The sequence below is a fragment of the Pundamilia nyererei genome, unplaced genomic scaffold (genome assembly GCF_000239375.1).
Source record: "Pundamilia nyererei isolate P.nyererei 1_Seehausen unplaced genomic scaffold, PunNye1.0 scaffold00017, whole genome shotgun sequence".
Lineage (NCBI taxonomy): Eukaryota > Metazoa > Chordata > Actinopteri > Cichliformes > Cichlidae > Pundamilia > Pundamilia nyererei.
The window spans coordinates 2415032-2438223 of record NW_005187418.1 but is presented as its reverse complement, the minus strand read 5'-3'; the positions used below and the strand labels follow the sequence as shown (position 1 = coordinate 2438223).

The 23192-nt window shown below is 39.5% G+C and overlaps 1 protein-coding gene across 1 annotated transcript in view; it reads right to left on the bottom strand.

Annotated features, from left to right (window-relative positions):
* Window positions 1-23192, bottom strand: part of myo1d (myosin 1D) — a 113768-nt gene that overhangs the window by 46963 nt on the left and 43613 nt on the right. Inside the window, exons 12-16 of the mRNA XM_013908949.1 lie at window positions 20665-20729; window positions 19210-19284; window positions 18060-18192; window positions 17203-17369; window positions 12879-13086 (exon numbers count right to left, since the gene is read on the bottom strand). Coding sequence (XP_013764403.1) covers window positions 12879-13086; window positions 17203-17369; window positions 18060-18192; window positions 19210-19284; window positions 20665-20729 — 648 coding nt within the window. The remainder of the gene's footprint in view (window positions 1-12878; window positions 13087-17202; window positions 17370-18059; window positions 18193-19209; window positions 19285-20664; window positions 20730-23192) is intronic.

Sequence of the window (23192 nt, the reverse complement as noted above, 5' to 3'; positions counted from 1 at the left end):
AAACTGCTGTAAAAATGAAGGAATTCTTCACAGTAGTGTAACAGTGGGCTGTTTTTATGGCTGAGTGGTGTGGATTCCTGTGTTTGGCTGAGAACAGTGTAAAGGTTTAACTAGCAATGGGCCAGACACTCCAGCATTGATTAACCAGTTGTAGCCAGAGCTCATCTGCAGAGTACTAGTTAAAATGTTCAATACAGCAGCCTTTTTGTAACCATGGTTTAAAGGAGCAATGGAATAGGGACAAAATTAACTTCTACATAAACAAGAACCTGAATTCAGGATGCGTGGCTGTAGCTGCACATTTTAAAGTGATAAACTGTTTATGGAGACTACGGCGCAAACACTGAAATTACTCTGCATTACCAACCACACTTTAAGCCACACCTTTTCACACTGTTTTTCGAATATGTAAACTAAACCAACAAACGTAAAGTAATACTGTGATGTATTTTGATTTATTTCTGTATAGTGTGAGTGCAATCCCAAAAGTAAGGTTTCCAAAGCGGTGGGGATGTAGAGAAACTGTTCATACGGCTGTTCGTCACACTGTTGTGATTGGTGCTTCCTCCACTCTCAAACAAGCTTGCTCGGCTTCACTTGGATGCTTGTTTGGGGTTGGCAGATGTTGAAAATGGAGCTCCCGTTTTCAAGGGCGAAATGTGCGCAGTTATTAGATTTTTGAACGCAAAAGGCGTTAAACTGTTTTGTAAGTGGTGTAGAGAGTTTACAGCAGTACGAAGAGGTAAAAGATGAGGTTCAACGCTTCCTGAAGGACATGGCGGCGAGCTGGTACGACATCATGGGCATTGTAAAACTGGAACAGCGCCTACAAATATGCATCAACTGACATGATGATGATTACGTAGAAAAAGAAATAATTCAACCTTTAAAATGATGTAAATATTATAGAAAATAAACAGTTTTTGCATTTCTAAAAAAAAAAAAAAAAATAGATCTTACTTTTGGGATTGCCCTCATATATCCAGGTTCCTCCAGGTTTTTCCTAAATGACTTTTTACTGACTGTATACTGGTTATATATTTAAAATAAACGTCAAACAAACAAACAAACCTATGACTGACAGTAGTGTATATACTCTATACTCTATCAAATGACACATCAAACTGAACTATACTTTAAATCAGCATTGGTTTTCTTATAGTTTAGTACTACACAGAACAAAGAGACTCAGACAGCAGTGATGTTGCTTCACCAGAACCACAGGAACAAAACATTTTTAAATTGTGGAGCAGAAACAAGCAATTGTGTCAAAAATGTACCTGAAACCAATATTAATAATTTAATAACAATAAAGTAAAATGAAAAACAAGCAGGGAACTGTCAGAAAGAATATGGAAAACAGCCCCCCCGCCTTTTCGATCAGCAGACCTGCAGTTTCACTGCAGTTACTTTAAACCCTCTTGTATCAGAGACCACATCAGGGATCCTGCTGTACCCTCAGACAAACACTGACACACGTTATCAATAATTTAAAACGCTGTCCAAAGCTTCAACTTCGAATGACCTAAAGTGGCCTTCATGTGAAGAAACAACTTCCAACATTTTGCCCTTTTATGGATTGCAGCAGGTTGCCTAGCTCATGAATCTATGATAAAAATGAACCGTAAACACATGCAACCTACTGCACTTAAATATGAATCATGAGGTCTTCATAGCAGCATTAAATTCACTTAAATACCGCTATAGTAGCTAATATATAAGCACATATTTCAAAGTGTCAAAGCACCATGTTTTTAAATTAATAATTTTGTTGTGACTCACCATTACAACTCATTAAATCTCTCATTTGTTATACATTTCTCACTGCAATGTTTAAACAGCCTTTATTCAGTCTAAAGAAGCTAAAATAAGGACCTGCCTGTAACCAAACATAGACTGAGTGGCTATTAGACACTCGAGAACATGAATAATAGATGTAAGTGGGACCCCAGAGAACCATAACTCTAAACTCGGCCTCACTAAAATCGCCACCATATGTCCTCCTTTCGCTGTATTCCCTCCCTCTTATAGACACATACACAGGCATGCATGAAGCCTCTCAGTTTATTCCAGATTTAAGTGGCTACATTGTGTCTAAATAATCTTTCATCGCCAGTAATCCAGTGTCACAGACCTACAAATTTAAGGCAACACTGCAGACTGCACTGGAGGCTCTCTAGCAGATATCATCTGAGTGTAATGCGCAGTAATCATAGATATCATGAATATTTAATGGTTTCAAAGTGTGGGGGAGGCCGGTGGCAAAGAAAAGGATTTGTTGCATTTGCATATTAAAACTGTGGAGGTGGTAGTTTTCACCTGATGAGACTAACAAATGCCAGAGAGGAAGATAAGTCATGCACTGCTGGACTGCAGCAGAATAATTAACCGCACCAGCTGAAAATTGTTTTATATCTAGTGAAACATTTTCACTTTTTAACTAAAGCATGTAGAGAATGGTCTAGCTTAGAGTGCTGACTTAACCACGTCATTACTTACAAAGTGGAAAGAGGGTAGTTATGAGCAGAAGCTGAATCACATTTGGATCAATGAGGGAAAGCTAGCATGTTATGTAATGACCACAGTGGCTTGATCACACTCTCTTTGTTTAAAAAAAGGGGGTTTAATTTGTATTTTTGATCCTCCAAAGTTTATGCAGTTGTACATTATGCCCATTAAGCTGAGATCGGCTGTAGTTAGCTAGAAAAAACGGAATAATCAGCTCCCCAGATGTTACTGTAAATGATGTATGTTCAAGTATACTGAGCTGGTTCCTGTCCACAGCAGATCTGATTCTTTATATGGCTGTGTTAATTATTACAGTGTAGCTTTGATAAATGCCATGCCCCATATCAAAGCTATTCTTAGTCCAAACTATTGTGATGCAAAGTTTGTAGGTTTTATGTCTCTGCTGTTGAAATTCAAATTTCCATCCACAGATGTCGTTAAAGAGAAACACAACATCGTCTTAAAGCTGCAAAACTGGATTACTTTTCCAAAACAGCTCAAGAAAATTGATCCAAAAGGGGGGGAAAATAGCAGTCTTTATCTTTTGACACTTGTGTTACATAAACGTCAAACGATAAGAGCAAACAGTTTTCCTCTAATGCTGTGTCATTTTATGGCTTAAAACCGTATCCTCTGTTTTCTCCATGCTGCACTGTCTTTAATACATAATGCATGAGAGTGAGAAAAGGAGGGCAGCTACATAGTCATCACTAATCGACCCCTGAGAGGAATCGCCCACGTGCTCGGGGTGACGGTGGTGGGAGGAATGAATGGGCTTCAGTGACGGCGGCTTCCTCGCGTCTCTGTGAATGAGGTTAACAGTTGCTTTCGTCTGAATTCTGAAGGGGCTCAGAGTGTTACGGTGAATTAGGCAAAGTTTCAGGAGTGGGCACTGGGTCAGACATTACTGTCAAAACGTCCCTGGTGTGAATGCAAACCAAACTATGTGCATTTAAATCAGAATTACCACCTGACGACAATATCTTACCCTCTTTATATAATGTTTATTTCTTCACCAACAAGAGGCTAGAAAACGGCTTTTCATGTTGAAACTCATTTTTCATGGATGCCAGGATTGGCTCATTTCCACTTCAGTTGTGTGCTGCTTTTTGACTATTGCAAAGATTTAATTTGAACAAAAGCAATTATTAATTCATTTACAACTTTTGTTAGAACTACATTTGCTTGTACTGGTTTGTCTTTATGTGAGATGAGGTTTGCCTTGTCGTGCACAGCAAAACTGAAAAATAAATACTGAATAGCTACACAGTATCCTCCGCTGTAATTATGTTTAGACTTTATAATAGCAGTCAACAGCTTAAAACATCATCTTTATATTCTTTGTTTACTGTCATCTATAGCTGCTGTATGGCAAGATTTCTTATTTATGTTGTAATCTATTAGTGCATGATTATAATTACAGTTCAACATTATATTAAATACTAATTCACTCTAGATAACATTAGTCAAGAGAATTCTGTTGTTTCCATCTGCAATAATTCATTTATTGCATTATGGCTCTGTTCCAGGACCATCGACCTATTCTATGGAAAGGGGCAATGAGGGATTTATGGTGCCATGGGTTTGCAACCTACATAGATGTTTGTGTGCAGTTGGCTGAAATGTGTGTCGAAACAGGAAAGGAAAGAGTGCACAGTTCACCATGTAGAAGGAAGAGCTCAGTCAGACCTATAAGTGGAGACTTAACATCGTTTTTAACACTTTAGCTCTTTGTATAAAACTTAGATTTTCTCTGCAGCTAGCTGGAGCAACAATAGCACAGGAGTAGATCACAGACAGACTGTTTATTTGGTCTACTAAACTGTCACCCTGGTGACAGAAAACAGCCACAACCGCCTTCAAAGCCATGCATAGGCTCTCCACACGCCTTATTTAAGCCCCAAGGTTGTGAAAGCAACAGAAGTGGGCCATTACTGTCGCTATTCTCCTCCACCTCTTGAGTTGTGTAACCTGTGTCACTAGAGCCACAACCAGATTAAAGGCATGAGTGTATGATTGTGTTGTTTCTTTAACCTCCATTTTAATGATCTATCAAATCAGATGCTCACTGATTCATAGATTACGCAAAAGGAGATGTTAGAACAGTTTAAAAAGATGAGACTTTCTAAATGACCAGTGCAGTTGGTATACTGAGCTCTTAAGGCGGACAGCATGAAAAGGATCATATGCAGGTGGGTTGTAAAGTGGCTTGCAGATTAAATGGCGACTCTGGGCAGACTAAATGTTGTGTGCAGTGCAAGATTTTCCAGTTGTATGTGTTGAAGGAGTACACTCAGTATGTTTTTCCCCCATTTTATTTCTTTTTATGCCCACCAAAGCCAAAGTAGATCCATGCTCTGATGAATTAAATTCACTGTGTGTTAATATTTACAAGGAGACTTCTATAGCATTATATTTATTTTTTTTTTTCCCTTCTATATAACAGCTGCTTCTTGAATATGCTACTTTATATGTTTCGATTATGTTTGTCTCATTCTCTGGATGTTTTATGAACCTGTTTTTAGAACTGCTAAATCTTTGTTTTTAAAAAAAAAAGAAAGAAATACACAACAGACCTCATTCATTAGCAGTGTGATGTGCTCTTCCTGCTGCTTCCCTTTCTGTCTTGTCTATGTCACATTGTGATATCTGACACCCCACACAGTCCCGGCCCATATGTGCTCACATCATACACTAAGTAACAAAGCAAAAGGTGGCCAAATTAGAGCTTCGGTGTAAGCCGAGTTGAGATGTTGCCTGCCTCATATCCACATGGTGCACAGGCCTACGCCAGATCAACAGCTGTGTTTATCTAAGCTACAAGTCACTAATTACATTGTAAAATACTGGGGTTGGAGGTGAAAGGCAAAGCAAGAGAAATAAAATGTAATAACTAACCAAGAATCAGACAAAAGGCATTACCATCTCCTCACTGGGGCCTCATTAAAGTGCATGGCAGGTAAACAGATCTTAAAGTTACGATGAGGCCATCTAGCTACCTGTACATGCACAAACACACCCCCTAAACACATTTTCTGCCCCTTAAACAGTGTAGCAGGCTGGCTGCAATGATTGTGGCAGTCTGATGAAGATGACACTCTGGGGATTGTGGATAAATCAGGCCAATAACAAGGCCCCTGACGGTCTGCCCCCTTACTCTCCCGGCCAATAAAGCCATCTGATCATCCTTTCCAAGGCTCTGCTTTCACCACGCTTTGGAGGTTTGGATTTACGAGCTCATCAAAGCCAGATTGGGGATCTTTGGTTGCAACAAAGTGGGACAGAAAGCTGGGGTTTTATTTGAGGGGTTGACTTTATGGAAATGAAGGCTGAGTAAAAGCATTTACAAATCACATGTGCAAGGGCGACCGGTGAGAGCAGGAAGGCTGCTGTTGAAATGTTTAGTAGAACACAGACAGGGCACATTATTAGCTGGCAATACTGAATGTCTTTAATCTGAAAGTATTCTGTAGTGCCAATAAAAGGCCTACTAACGGAATTGGACTGCAGCGTTGGCAATCTAAAAGGTCTAATTCAAAGCAGGAAAAAAAAAACAACCATTCCTCTTGTTGTCACCTAAACACAAAGCGTGACAAAATTCCGACATGGAAAGACAGATAGGCCGGTGCGCCACACTTCACTGCACTGACGAATGCCTGAGTTTCCACATCCTCCGGGGATATTGAGCTGGTTTTCCAGTGACATGCTCGATACGCATGTTGGGTTGGAGGGGGAGGGGTGAAATCAAGAGTGTGTGACAGAATTTAGTGAAGCTTCAAACATGCACTGTCCAGAGGCTGTCACGGGAAAACATTAGGCTGAAGCTCAGGTCAGCAGCAATTATCATAAATCAATAGAGTGCTCGAGTGAGCAGCTCACTGCTCAGTAAAGATCAACGGCACAATCCAGACACCGATTCCTCATTCTTTCAATCCAGAACATGCTGTCATTTTAAATTTGACCTCTGGCTAATGTACACTAATGATGTGAAACAAATGTTTTCAAACTCAGTTTAAACATTACAATCTCACTGAGAGAGACAGGACTGAAGAGTACATTGAATATCTCTGCAAAGCTGATGCATCATTCAGATGGACTGGAGGATTATTGCCAACGGACAGCAGTATGAGCTCAAAGGAACACACATTAGTCAAACATGTTTGAAGGACACGCAATGAAACCAGCTAATTGATTCATTTACTGAAACCACAAGGTGCTCAAAGCTAATCTACAGAGCATTAATGCAGATCTCATACAAATGAAAATGTTTATCAAATTTCTAACCGACAATGGAACCAAAAAAGAAAAAAGAAATGTCAAAATATATTCACACTTTCTGACTCTCCTGATTTTCTGAACTATCCAAAACTTTTACATTTACTTCAAAAATAGTCCAGAAATCTTATGTTTTTCTTTCACGTTTTATTTTTAGTAGTGGAAGGTTTGACATCTTTTGTCTTATCCAGTATGTAACATTTAGCCTATTCAGTAGTTTGTTTTTCACCCAAACAATGTCATTTGTGTTGAAACTGAAGATCATTAACATCAGTTCTCTGTTAATTATAACAATTAAATTCAATCAAAACAAAAATTAAAAAAAATAACAACCTCGAGACACTTTATAAGGTAAAGACCCTACAATAATAGAAGGAAAACCACAACAATCAGAGAACCCCTATGGGTGAGCAATTTGCGTCAGTGGGAAGGAAAAACTTCCTTTTAACAGGAATAAACCTCTGGCAGCATTAGGCTCGGGGAGTGGTAGCCATCTGCCACGACTGGATGGGGATAAGGGCAGGAAGACAGGATAAAGACACGCTGTAAAAGAGAGCCAGAAATTAATAAAAACTAATAATTCAGACTGGTGTATAAACACAGGGTGTGAAAAGACGGGAAGAAGAAATACTCAGTGCATCATGGGACGCCTCCAGTCGCCTAGACCTATTGCAGTGTAAGGTCTGTGTAAGTGAAGGTCTCCTGATCCAGCCCTAACCACAACTATAAGTATAATTGTGTCCTTCTGGTTAAAAACAATTCAAACCAGCTTTTGGTCTAGCTGAAGTTTTTCACTTTATGGAGGTGATCTCAGTCTGCTTCCAAACCAACTCTAAACCACCAAGTGGTTTGTTTATGTTAAGAATGTGATCCCGCCTTGATTCGACAAAGTGTACACGACAAGTCTGAGCTAAGCACCTTTCCGTGGCCACATATGCTTTGCATTCTGGGATGCAGCAGACTCCCATAGGAGTGCAGATCTCCCAGATAAATAATAAATGGCAGGAGTAAATTTTCCATTGTATACACTAGTCCAGAACACAGCACCTATCTATGCAGACATTAAGCATGTGGTTTGTATTGTATTTTGCACAACTCTGTTGCTTGTGAAGCTCGCACACAAGAATTTCACTCACATGTGCTGTACCAATGTACCTGCACATGTGATGTGACAATAAAAGTGATTTGATTTGATTTGTAGGCAGGGACACATTTTGGTTTGCTTTAACTTTTTCCCTGAGAAAAGAAACCGAATCACAGGAAAAAGCTACAAATTTACAAATTTGCCAACTGATTTGGACCACATTAAACTATAGTGTGAAGAACCCTTTAGCGTGTTAGTCTGAGACACACATGCACCATTTCGAACCCGTTTCCTGGTTGACTAAATATGTACAACAACCAATTATTAATAATCATGAAAAAAAAATATCAAAGTATCCCTGTGTTTCTTTCAAGTTCTCGTGGCAGGATATAAATGAAAACAGTCCATACTGCACCTTTAATTGGCAGTTATTTTGAAATTCGATCACTTTCAATCTCTGAAAATTTGATTTTGTGTTTGATTTGTTCAGATACTTGTGTCAGATTTTCCCTCATTAGCCTCTTAAATTCTTTCCACTTTCAAGGACCTGTGGTTTGTAATTTGCCATGTTTTAAAGGCGACAACGACAACAAGGCTACAGGGTGGCCATGTCTGTTGCATCTCTAATTTATAACATTTTCAATTTCATTCAAGTGAAATGAAATTAGTGAGAATTAGTGAGGATACAGCCAAGTGGAAAATGAATCTGCCTGTGAGCCACACTTCAGTTGCCATGGAGAAAGTTTTCACATTATCCAAAAGCATTGTGGGCTGTAAGATATTTATAGGCTACAATCAATCTCACAGCCTTGAATTTTATCCATTTATTTTTTAAATCTGGCATTTCTTTAAAAGTCAGCTTCATAGTTTAAGGAGGTTTAAAGATCAGAAACTTAGGTACTAAATAATGAATAACCTGGAAGTTTGAGAATATGATATACTACAATATAAAATAAAGACTTTTTTGCCATATAACCAGTGTCATATAAAAAAAGACACATGAAGAGTTTCATCATTACAGGTTTCTCTGAGAACAAAGGAGGCACATTTCTTTCAAACCCAGCGGTGGGATTGTTACAAAAAAGTTAAACTTTCCTTTGATCAGTTACAGAGAGCTGCACTGAGTTTTGTGGAGGTGATAGCTTTCGATGATAACTAAAACACTTTGCAGGTTCAGATAGGATCAAAGGATTACAGATCATGTAGCTGCTGATGTCTAGAAGAAGACAGATCAGTTCTGGGCAGTTTAACAGAGAGGAGGCAGCGTTAGCCTTGCACTAAGTAGCCCACTATTCACAAGAGGGCTATAAAGGAGGGCTTTCCATGTCAGAGTCTTCCCCAAAAAGATTAAAATTATTACTGCACTTCTTATTGCCTGAAGACACGACTCACCCAACGGGAAACAGTACAAAATAATAAAATAAAGCTCTTTATCCTTTAAAGACATTTTCATTTAGCTACTGCCCAGACAAGCCCCCTGTGGCTGCGCTGTGAAAGCTGACTGCCCAAGACATAACGCTCGCCACGTCTGATAAACCCACTGCTATGGAGAGTATGTAAAGCTTTGGAAAGCAATTAAGGCGGCAGCTCAGAATACACGAGAGGGGGGTGTCTCTTTTCTCGTCATTGTCCCTGCTCTGACAAACGCTGACAGGTACTGTGATGTGGATGGCTGAGCTTGAATTTATGAAATATTCATTTTAACACAGAGTGAAGGTGGGGGTGGCCTATGTATAATTTATAACATCTGTATTTATGTTGAGATGTCATGTGCGTTTTTTTTGGAATCTTCATGCTTTCATTTCTCAAAGTGGTAATAATTAGATTGCTTTCAATGTGGCAGGCTTCAGTGTTGTCAATGCAGGACTGCACAGACATGGATGCAGAGCAATCACTGGTATTGCGCTCAGTAGCACAACACAAGCAGGAAGATGAGGCGAGTGTGAGCACGTGAATACGGGCTGAAGGGTAGAGGATTAAATGAAGCAGTAGAGGACTTCTTGCCCCTCCCCCTGCACCAGTCCATTCCTCTAGCTACACCAGGTTTATTGTACATTATGGTAATTTAAAGGAATAAAGCAACAGCACAGACACAGAAAATACAATGATCTCCCGATTCCGACCAGCAGCATCGGCACTATGAGCGGCCACTCAACCTGTGTTTAGGAGACTGTGCAGATTCACAGATTGTAGGGGGATTTTTTTGTTGTTTGATGGAGCAAACTGAGTGGTTTTATAATAAATCCACAGCGCAAACGGAGAAACAAGAAGTGTGTCTGAGCCGCAGTCATACAATGACAGCCCTGGCACTGTGGTCTCGACTGGCATAAGGCAGTCTGGTGTGCCAGGTGCTGATAAGGGGATTGCTTGGCACAGCAGATCATACTCCGTCTGGGATGTTTGTTTGAGTAACAGCGTGGTACATACAGGAGTCAATTCTGCTGTCACACCACTATTTGATTTTGTGTGTCACTGCATGCATATCGCATGAGTGAATGGGCATGCGACTGTGTGTTAAGCGCAAACTGCACGCCTAGCTTTAATGCTGACAGAGGGCAAGATTAAATACCCCTCTTCCACCTCAGCAATGCTGTGATGTTTGCTTAGGTGGGGAAGCTTCAAATCCTCTGGGCTTTCCCTTCATTATCAAAGCCTGCTTATCCTGTGAGATACAAGATAAGATTCTCCTGAGGGAGCGGTTGAGCCAACACCCGTCCTGCGAGCTTGTGGGAAAAGCCTGCAAAGGGTCAAACGGATCGATAAGGTCAGCCAATCAATCCTGTACAAAAGTTAATATGGCTTGGATAACCCTTTCATGTCTGAGAGGTTGGAGAGAATATTTGAGAAAGGTAGGGATGAAAGCAACATGGTGCAAAGGAATCTGCCCACGCGAAGGTAATGTAATGACAGGCTGGGAAAAAGCGCATGAGTGCCAATCACATGACTCCAAATGTAGGCTATAGTCTGTAAGATGTGTGTAGAGTGTGTACACACTGCACGCCCACAAACTGCTGACAGACTGACAGTATTGCCGTTTGGCTGTCAATCAAAAGAAGCATTTTGAAGCATCCGGGCGATTTGCATTTCGTGTCCTCAATTTGATACGCAGAAAGAGCCACAGTCCACATTCTCAGACTCATGTCTTTATCTATCAAAGTAAATGAAAAAAATAACAAGTTGTACTCTGCACGCTAAGCCGACACGTGTCAGCGAATGCGACGTAATCACAACAAGACACTGACATTCTCGCCTGAAGGAGGTGTCATCAAACCGCTGACGCATGAATGCAGAGAAACACACACCAGCAATCAATATTCATAACAGATCATTTGCAGCATATATAGCTGGAAGCAAAAGCAATAAATACTGATTTCATGTGTTTCTTTTGTCCCATCAACAGTCTAAAATCTGAAGTTATTTAACTGTAATTGTACAAACCAGAGAAAAGGCGTCGCATTTGAGAAGCTGGAACATGCATTTGGCGTTAGCTTGACAAATGACAAATTATTGTTGTTAATCAACAATATATTAGTCAACTAATTGATACAGCAGCAGGAGGCAAAGCTTGCAGGCGAGCCAAAACAGGAAGCGCAGAAAAGAAATGAAAATAAAAATAAATAAATAAACAATTGGTTCAGTTTTTTTCATTTCAGTTCCCTTTTCATTTCAATTAACACACATGTAAAACTGTGAAATGTTTAAATGTGTGACACGGAAGAAGGTAAACATACAAAAGAATCCAAATCACTTGATCAAGAAATATTGAACAGTTAACTCCTTCTCGCTATGTGTTTACGTCTCCCAGTATCAGATGCTTGATCCACAGACTGTATAAAAAATGAACACAACCTTTTAGCATTTGAAAAGTCAAGTGAAATCAATGCACAGTGCTTTAAATGTGCATTCTTTTTCATGACCAGCAGTGAGTCACATGAGTCCATATGAGGTTATAGTCTCAACTGACTATACGATAAAGATGGGTAGCTTTGGGGCGTGACTACCCGCTCCTTTGATGCCTGGTTTATAAAAACCAAGATGGCGATGGCTAAAGCGCTGACCATGAGCCCTCAATATGGCTACTTGCATCGTTCATGTACAGTCTGAATTATTCCCAATATGTAAGGAAAGTCTAAGCTTAGTCCAAGCCAATCTTAACATCTAGCTGAACAATCTAGGTACAACTAATTCACTTCATATTTACAGTCCACTGACACCTGCAGAGACCTCACAGTTAAAGCAGGTGTGATTAACTTCAAAGCCTGCAAAGCAAAAACATCAAAGACATGGCTCAATTACATGAGGACACATCTGCATTATGGTGGTGCTTTTAATTTAACACAAAGAACATCTCTGTTATTGCCCCAAAACCCAGACTCACCTTTAATTCTAAATTAGAGATCTACTTATCTTATCTGGTAACTGTGCGAGAGTTGCGTGGGTGAAAACTCAGACAAAAAAGAGAAGCGGCAGAAAGATATTCACCCTAAGAGATAGAGAATAATGCTAATAGTACAAGATTATATCAGGTCCAAAAATACCTCGGCGCTTGTATAACTTGGAGTACAGGCTGAGCTTTTCTAGTCTCACAGGTTATTCATATGCAGAACAAAAGCTGGTGAATATCAATGAGAGCACGACTTGGGTCTGGAAACAAGAAGAACCTCATGATCTTGTTTCAAGGGCCGTAATCAGATAATAGCTGTTGATGACTGGAAATCGGAGGTATTTACAATAACAGATGTTTGCAATTAGGAACCCTTTTGCTGTCAATGAATACCATAAAAGGATATTTTTTGCATGAATTCAGGACAGGTTTTAGAGGATGTAAAAGGACGACAAAAAGAGAAGGAAAATATAAAATCAGTGACAACAGGGGGGCTTTTCATTAGTTTGGCAGCACTAAATCACCAATAAATTTCCCATGATATCAGTGTAATACTGACACAACTGATTTACATTTCAAGCTGACATATCTGATTCATAATCTACTGAGATTCAGTCAGACTCTTACTTTCTGGAGGAAGAGGACGATTCTCTGAACCATTTCAGCTCGCTGCTCCTCCAGGCTGAAGAGCGTCCGCGGCGTGCGGATGAAGACCTTTGTTTTGCCGTAGGCCACGTCGTGGTCGAACCCACAGCCCTGCAAGAGCCTCTTGACTGCATCTTTGTCTGATGGCAAGTCGTGGTTTGGCCAGGTAAACTCGGAGATCATCTTATATCTGGAGGAAGGACAAAGTGTTTGCATGAAGAAATGTTAAATAGGATCTGGATAATTATATATATATAGCAACTAATGAATCTCCCATCAGCCCCAGCTGTACATTGCATTTGTTTACGATGCCAATACGTCAAATCAAGATGCTACTTTATACCTGCTAAACATCAACATATTAGCAATGCTATAGTTAAATTCAGAGAACATTTTGTGGATATATTTTCAGCATCAGATTACATGGATATAACAAGTCCTGGGTTCAAAAACAAACCGTTAAACTCCTTCTAATCTTCTCTATACTTCTTCATCGACACTCTCAAAGCAAACATCGCATCATCATCTTCTGTTACTTCCTATTTAATTGCAGACTTTAGGGGTGGTTGCCAGGGTTCAGGATGCCATCACTGCTGCCAGATCAAATCAACAGTTTTCAAAACTTTGCCACGTAACAGCTGCGATCTGAGTCATTTCACAGCTGATCCACTGGTAAGGCTGTGATATAATGCCATCACCGAGGAGGACTGGAGTAATGGAGTTGGATGCCTTGTTAGCATGTTATGCAAAAGTCTCATTATTTAATCCTCAATCCAGCAGGATTTCTAGGAGGGCAGTGGGTGAATGTGACAGCTGGGGAATAAGGGTGAGGCACAAGTATGTGTACTATTTTGGAGTGTTAGTTAATACACTGTACACTGTGTAAGTATGGGATTGATCGCATTATGTTCCATTAGAACAAAACAATCTTACAATTATTATATCTTCTATCAGCAGTGATCAGTTCCCAATAAGTGATATTTGACTTGTATTTTTAATTTAAAAAATAAAAAAAGAACGTGAAGCTTAAAATGTCAGAGGACGAGTGCTATCGGAGGACTCTAAGAATCCACATCTGTCCTGTAACAGTCTTTAAAGTTTAACCCTGAGCTTTTGTTCTGCTTTGGCCTCATTACAGAAATGTAATGAGGCCAAAGCAGAACATTCTTATGAACGCTGCTGCGTGCAAGACTTTAAACTGTCGAGATTATGGATCTCTTTGATTGCAGATTTGTATTATTAATTTAGCATCCAGTGAAATGTTAATATGCCCATTGTTAATATGTTGATAAGTTCTAAGACCCCAAGTAATTTCTCTGGATATCTCTTTTGTGTTGAAACACAAACAGATTAAAAGAACAGCACACATGAAAAGCCAGAATCAGCTGGTTTTGCAGCCTGTTGTCAAAAACATGCTACATTTCAGCTCTAGATATAAAACAGGCAAATTTAGCAGATGTTTTGGTCAACGGGTGAAAGAAATGCACTATACATCACTACTTGCAGTACATGCATACGTCATACTGTTGTATACAGCCTATACTACCCGCCTGTCACAGGATAGTTAACAGCAGCGCAGAGTCAACAGAACAAACAAGAACTAAACAAGCTCTTGTGAGTTACCCAAGTCCCACTGGGGGCATCACGATGGACTGCACCAATAAAACAATGCACTGCAGCACCGTGACAAAGAAGGCAGGAAGTCAGACACAGGTAATGCACAGAAAATCCAATTACATTTAAAAATAAAGACCCCTGCCTTGCAGACTAAATGGTGTCCCTCTGAAACTCCCCAGGTGTCTGTGTCATGTTAAAATAACCACAGAGAACAAAATATACTTGAAGGATAAAAAGTAAAGGTATGCAGGATCCTTAATTTACTGTTATTGGATGATTATTATTAGTGGAAGCAGCAAGTCTATGTCAGAATCAGCTAAGGTGATTTTCTATTCTGTCTGGTTTTATTACTATGTGCATATTAGTATTGTACAGCACTTTGGTTTACCAGGTGTGTTTTTAAAGTGCTATATAAATAAATAAATGATGATGATGATGATATTCTGCCTTACATGTAGCAGTAGGTAATCAGTTTCTTAAAGCTCTGTTTGAATCCACTAAAGGTACTGGAATGTACTAAGTCTTTAAATTCAATCTTTTAACTTTTATTATTTATAATAGTTTTGGTAACATTATGTTTTTTTTCTTGCTAATAACTTTTGTTTCATGTTTCATGATCAAAAAAGTGTTTTAATGAACGATTTTCAACTTGGTCAAATATGTTAGATTTCTTGACTAAATTCCTGTATTGATTTAAGCCTCAGAGGCCAGTTATTGCACCTCCAGTTGCGAGCAATTTAGAACTAATTAGAATGTAAACAGGTTTGCAACATGTCGAAGCTTTTGCATATGAATAAACCATGAGTTTTTAACACAGGTCACTGACTAGTACTTGCTGTTTGTTTGTTATTGTGCCACATTAAAACTGGGTAATTCTTCAACAAATTAAGATGCCCCATCAGCATCCCTCTTCAGTAATTATAATCAAATGTGGGTGTTTTAGAATTGCTTTTAATCAAAAGGACAAAACATTACGCTAAATTACTGTTTAGAAAAAGAAGACACTGAAGGGATTATTTTAGAATAGCTGCTAGAGATGCAGCTGATTAGTTGATTGGATGCTGATTAGGTTACACAACACAATATTTACACCCCACAGTCAAGACTTTTTGTGCAATATCCTTGATGCCTGATCGACGCACAGCTTCAGGGGTTCAATAACATTTTAATAATAGTGTTTCAGGTGAGGGAAGCTCAGTCTCTTATTGCACAAACATTTTAAAGCTAATCTGAGAAGCAAATGTTTTTAAAAAATGAATCATGCACCACAAACCTTCAATCTACCATACTTTCATCTAGCATGAAAAATACATCAAACTATGATTTATAATTGTGGTCATTTTTCTCAATGGTCTTGCTTAATTGACTGAACCAAATTAATTTACTGCTCACTGAGGAAAAAAAACTTCAAGGTGCAATTAGATCAGGACCACTTGATCTTTAATTAAATGATTTGGTCTGTTGTTGTTCTAATGCGTTGTTGACATGTGCTGCTGTTAGAAAGCAAGATTTGCTGCATTCACACTCAGCCCCTTGGGGACTAAAAGAATTAGGAATCCAACCAGTTTTAGATTTGTAAAAAAAATAAATATGCGGAGCTACCCACTGTGGCAACCTCTTGTGAATAAATGAGTAATTGAAAGTAGGTTATTTTTCTTCTACTTGGACAATACTCATGCTTCAAAGGCCTAAAATTTATATTCATGTGTGTTTATTTTGAAATATTGTATTAAATTTGTCACATTTGATTGTTTTCTTGTGGATGTTGTGTAAATGTGCAACACACACTTGGAAATACTGTGATGGTTTTGATTCCTTCTTATGCATACAAGTTGTAAACAATCTGGGATGCAGTGTTGGTAAGGTTAAGTGTTTCCCAGCACTGAATATTTGATGTCCCGTGGACATGGTCAGGACGGATGATTGAGGGGTGCTCTCCCTCTCCAACCGCCTGCGATATTGCAAAGAGTCAACCATCTGCATGTAGGAATGTCTGCTCAAACTGACCCCAGCATTTTGGCTATGTGAAAAAATTTCTGTATGTTACAGAAATGGTTCACAGACATGTGTTTATGAGGACATTTAGGGCAAAGAAATAGGCTCCAAATTCATGCAGCTGCTCATTTTACACCAACAACTGTCACTTTAAAGAAGACTGTGGAGTCTTAAAAGTAGCCTCGGCCTCAGCTTTCAAAGGGGGTGAGGAAATGACAGAGTCTGTAAATACGTAACATCATGTTTACTCTGCCATGATAATACCCCAGGACACTCTCACGAAAGAGTCTAAATCTTAAGAGTTTGACTTCTGGGTGAATATTCATATGTGTGGGTGACACAGATTTATATGACTATTTTGTAGCTCATATTCAGGTAAATCTGATCTATTTAATACTTTTACAAGCCATAAATGTCAACATATTGTTAAATTCAACTTCTCACATGCAAGAAATTGCTGCTTTTTTCCACACAGTTTGTATGGGCTAGTGTGATAGATAGAAAACAGTAAAAAATGGCACCTAACATTTTATAGGCAAAAGGATGAATCAAAAACATAAATGAAGGATCAATCGACATAGGTGGTTTCAGCCTTTTAAGTGGAAAGTAAAGCCCTTTAAAGTATCCATATATAATTCACTCAAACATCTTTAATCATAGGGCAGAGGTGCTTTGAAAGACTGTTTTGGCGCACCTTTGTAGGAAGCGAGGGTACGTCTGTCTGTTGGCGAATCCAGCGCGACGCACTCTGACGTTCTCCAGCAGCCCGAGGTATTCCACCTGATGACGGCAGCGCTCATGCTCAAAGAGCAGAGGGGACTTGACATCGTTGGGCTTGATGCAGCGAACGTAGTAGGGTTCCTGTACAGAGCAACACAAGGTGGATTTACACACCAGCCAATGTTTTCTACTGTAGTTCAAACTGCAGTGGTGATATACAGTAACTATATGCTCTTCTGTAACAGACGTGTATTCGCACGGACACCAGGAACAGCAAATAAAGGGGGGCTGGGAAGTTGGTCTCGCACATTAAGGCTTCACCTCATGAATGCTGTTAGATATTATTCATATTTTTCAGGTATTTGGATGTGGGGAATAAAACGAATGCCCGTAACATTCTTTTGCATAACTTTCAGATATACTACTGACAAACAAAGCACAGTTTTGTGCAATGATTTCTTCCAAATTAAACCATATCTGGAAGATAACAGGAAGTAGTTTGGGCAAGTAGTTTTTATTAATATTTAGCATCTCTGATGAAGATGATTCCTTTAATACAATCTTTATTTGCCCCTAAACATGAACATTTTCTTTAAGTCTGGTCATTTACTTCATGTACTTGAGAGTAATATGTAAAGTAAGGTTGAACAGTTTAAAAAATAAAACTTGCAGTATTGCATTTCAGCAAGTGTACACAGGTCGTGTCATTTAACAGGATTTGTAGTCAGAATCTTTCTCTTCACTTTAATTCCTTCTTAGGAACACATATAGGGTTATAATCCACTGGCTCAATATGAATATTATCTGATGCAGCACTTATGAAAGGTTCACCTTGGAGGCGAGGTTCTCCACCAATGAGATCATTGAATTTTTGAAGAGTGTTGCAGCCGTCAGCGGTCGCTTGGTGACCTCTGTGATCCTCAGTTTGCCCTCAGGCCACATGGCCTTTAGTACTGGGTTGGAACTGGACAGAGAAAAAGTAAAGAGAAAAGATCAACATTTACAAGACTACTGAGCAAAATGAGAAGCAGCAGAATTTAATATTCGTCCATGTTAAATGTGACATATGTGTAACATTTCAACAAGATTTTCTAATCAAATCCAAACATGACATTTAATGAGACCTATTATGGTCAAGACTGCACACTGCATCACTGGATGCTTGTGCATCCCTGTCCATATGCATGATAAATAAAACTAGATTGTTCAAATTTATATCCATATCTGTTAAGACTGATATAATACAATTATAGAAGACTGAGTTGTCCCTGAGTTGTCGTAATAGGACACAACCATCTATTGTCACAGTGAAGTAAAATGTTGACCTTCTGGGGGGAAAAGGGACATCACATCATCATCTTCTCTAATTTTGTGAATTTTTGTCATAATTAGCATCTGAATTCTTGGGTCATGGCTAAAAACATCTTTTTGTGTTCAGCCTTCTGGATGACCTTAACCTCTGATTACTTAAATCCAATCAATTCACCCTTGAATCCAAGAGCTGCTGTTTCTGTTTAGGAAATATCACATTCAAGTGAAGTACAGACGGACAGCATGGAATTATAATGCCTCCAGCAATGCTTGGCCCCAGCCTGGATGCATATTGGGGGCATTCTCATAAGGATAACAGCTCCATATGGCTACAACACTTAGCACATACTCTTCCAGCCAAAATTAACTGATCTGCTTTCAAAAATGTCATGATTCTGATTTGTGTTAAGAATACCATGAACATACATTAGACAGGTAAGCAATTAGTTGATCACATTTATATTCAGCACAAAAAAAGCTGAAGAGGACTGGTGAAGAAGAGGAGGAGGAGGATAAGAGCAAGCTGGGAGAGGATTCGTTGCACTAGTCGTTCTTTTCAGAGAGCTGTCATGTAATCAGCGTGCTAGAAAGTGAAAGAGACACTTTGAAGAGTGTGTGTGTGGAGGTGATTGAAAATTGAAGCAGTGTGTATTACTGTATGTTGTGTTACCTGTTGTACAGCAGTCTCTTGAAATCCTGGAACAGAGTGTCTTTGTTCTTATCAATAAAACCCACCACTGAGTACCTGTAGAAATACAGACAGAGGTAAATGCATGTGTGGACACAGTCTACACATTTTATGCACACTGCTCTTCTCCAAAGAGGCTGTAAAACATATCCCCCAGGACTCACAACGCAGGTGCCGCTCACATTGCCAACAACAAAACCAAGCCACAAATGCATAGGTGAATTTTTATTTCTGCATTTTTAAATCCTTGCAGATCTTCCACACACAGATTTCACAGACTTTTGCTTCAGTTAATACAGCAAATTCCAGTCAGTGCAACTGAGTGGCATCAACGCATTTGGTAAAACAACACTACAGCCGGGTCGAGGTAGAGAGTAGCAGTATTTTGGTCTCGACCAGGCCTCCATTCATCGTCTTCAGATGGTCCAAAATGCAGCTGCTCGCCTGCTAACTGGTACCAAATGGAGAGAGCATATAACCCCAGTTTTAGCTTCTCTACATTGGCTTCCTCTCTCCTACAGGATCCAATTTAAACTTTTACTTTTTGTTTTTAAGCCACTTAATGCCTGAGCCGCTTCTTACCTGTCTGAGCTCCTTTCTGTTTATGCTCCAGGAAAAACCATGAGGTCTAGCTCAAAATTAATGCTGTCCATCCCACGGACTTATCTCAAATCTCGTGGCAATAGAGCCTTCTCTGTGGCGGTCCCAGACTGGAATAGTCTTCCCCTAAATATTCTGCACAAACACTTGATCAATTTAAATCACTACTAAAGACACATTTTTAACACACTATGACCCAAACATTTTGGTCTTATTTAATAGTCTTAATTACTGTTTTAATTATTTTATTGTCGTCCTATCATTGTTTTATATTGTTACTATTGTTTTACATTGTTTCTTTTTAATGGCATTTTTATATTGTTAAGCACTTTGTGCAGCATCGTCTGTCTTGAACTTTGCTATATAAATAAATTGGACTGACAGACTGATTGTATGGCATCAGCAGTGATGTGGACACTGTAGTCCTCTGTTGTGCTGAAAAGAGAGCTGACTGCGAAAGCAAAGCTGTCGATTTACCCGTCATTGTACACTTCTACCTATGGCCATGAGCTCTGAGAACTGATATTACTGATATTCCACCACATTGACAGGATCCAGGTGGCGTGGTTTAGGTATCTGACTATGATGCTTCTTGGTTGCTTTCTGGACGAGGGGTTCTGGGTAAGACCTAGGGCAGGGGTGGGCATCTCCAGGCCTCGAGGGCCGGTGTCCCTGCAGGTTTTATATGTGTCCTTGAACCAACACAGCTGATTTAAATGGCTAAATTAGCTCCTCAACATGTCCTGAAGTTCTCCAGAGGCCTGTGTGTTGACCCAAGGTGAGATCTAAAACCTGCAGGACACCGGCCCTTGAGGCCTGGAATTGCCCACCCCTGACCTTGCGTAACCCATGAAATGATGGAGACACTGGTTTGAGAACACCTCAGGGTCCTCCTGGATAAGCTGGAAGAAGTGGCTAAGAAGAGGGAAGGGCTTATGTGCCTGGACTGTTACCCCCATGAGCCAACCAAGATAAGGATGGGTGGATGGATGGATCTGTGAATGTCTGATTTAGACAGCATCAGTTAAACAGGGAGACCACAATGTGGCCTCCAGCTGCAGTCTAAGGTGTGGAAGAGCAGCTTTAACATCAGGTGCAGGGAGTGAATGTCACGTGAATTTCAACTTCAGCATCAGGTGAGAGCAAGTGGGAGCACACCCTGAAGCACAAGTGGAAGGTAAGCTTGTTCTTTTCACCACAGCAGGACTGTAGTGGGGTGTTAATCTGAGAAGAGTGAGCAGGTGGGCTTTTATACACTAATCGTCAATAATAACGGACACTGTAGGATCAGCACACTGACAGCAGCTGGGACACTTTACCTAATCCAGTTATCCCAGTAATCTCTGTCCAGTGTTTTAAAGTGGTCGGTTAAATTTTATTGTTGTTTTTCAAATGATAATAATTTTCATGTGAAAACTGTCAGGCTAATATTCAGATCCACTTTTTTTAGTTAATCAACAAGAAAATAAATGAACCTTTTTTATAATCATTTTAAAAGCTTGTGGGAAGACACACCAACAGGTAGCTGTTAGTGGTGACAGCACTGAGGTTGTAAATGAATACAAATATTTAGAGACAGCGATCAAGGAAAATCTGTCATAGGATTCAAACATAAGTGCCATTTACAAGAAAGGAAACAGCAATTGTATCTCATCTGAAAGCTGCAACAGTTTGATTCAACTTGTATTTATATAGCACTAAATCCCAACAACATTTGCCACAAGGCACGTTATATTCTAAGGTAGTAATAGAAAACTCCAACAATCAGACGACTTTGAGCAGGCTCTTGGCAACAGTGGGAAGGAAAAACTCCCTTTTAAGAGAAAGAAACATCCGGCAATATCAGGCTCAGGGAGGGGGAGCCAAGAGCCGTGACTGGTTGGTGGTGAGGGGAGGAAGACAGGACAAAGACACGCTGTGGAAGAGAGCCAACAATAAACGCATGTCATCTATCAAAGACATCACATGTCTTTGATAGATACACACTGGCTCTTTTCTTCTATTCACATGTGGAATGTACTCGCCTTCTGTTTTGCTTTTTTGCCTGGAATTTTTACTGTCTGTAGTTAATAAGAGCAAATTCAATAAAATTGCACGTCAGCAACAACGCAGTTTGGCATAGTCTTAACTGGTGGGAACGGGCAAAGGTTCAGGGTACCACAATTTCTCATACTCAGAGATCTTTTATACTTTGTCTCACTCTGTCAAACAAAACATAGTTACGCCTTGGTTTTTCGAAATATTATTTTTATTCTTAATTTCTGTAGGGACTTCATTGGTTGTATTTATCTCACATAAAAAGGCAGAAATGGAACTTCTGAAAAGACAAAGATTACTACTACCACTTGCTTCAGGGAGGGCGTTATGTGACTGCATTAAAGAACACATTCTTAGCCATAACTGCATAAAAACTGTGACCGTTTCCTGAATCTAACAAACAGTTAAAATATTTTTTACTTAATTTTGCTCAACCACAGAGCTGCACTGTGACATGAGTCTAATAAACAATAATAAATCATTTTAAGTAAATGCATGCTGTTACTGATGCAGCCACTACAAATATTACTCTGCCTCCTGCCTGGTGTAAGACGATCAGGGACCAATCAAGGCCGTCTGTCGAACCTGCTCCTCTGCCTCAGTCATCCCCCTGGGTGGCAGACACTTAGCCTTCACAAATGGGCTCAACATGCTTCCCTGAGAGCACTTTTTGGGAAGCTTAGCCTGTTTGGTTTATTCTTTTGAATGGCATCCAAGTAAGTACTCTGGGATTTGGGACTGGGAAATGGTGCTGTATTTTTTTGTTTTTTTGTTTTTTTGTGAGACATCATGTAATTAGGATGTCATTTAAATGTTTGAATCTGTCCACCAGTCTTCTTACACAACTGGAATGGGCAGAGTGATTGACTATAATGACAGTTTTCACCAATGACTTGGCACGTCACTGCCTTTCCAATCCAATTCCATGTGGATAAAACTATAAATTGATCACTTTGATTAAGATTAATCTTCATTTCAAAGGATGTCTTTGACGCTTTCAGTATGAATCAGTCAAACGGGGTATTTGGGCACTGAGAGCCAATTCTTCGACATCAGTAGCAGATGGTGTAAATGTTGAGGTGGACTAGATAAAAATATTCGGGGCCTGGTTTAGAGAGAGTTTTACATTTTTTTAAAGCATGACTATTATATCTGGAAAATAGTAAGTGAAAGCAATGTAAATGTGTTTTTAACATTAAGTTAACTGGAGAGACATCCCTACAGGAAGACTACTGTTGAAAAGAAAAAAGAAGATGGGTTATGAAACAACGATTTGGTTAAAATTCAGTTGCAAAGTGTGATTTATTGCCCTGAAAACTATTCAGATT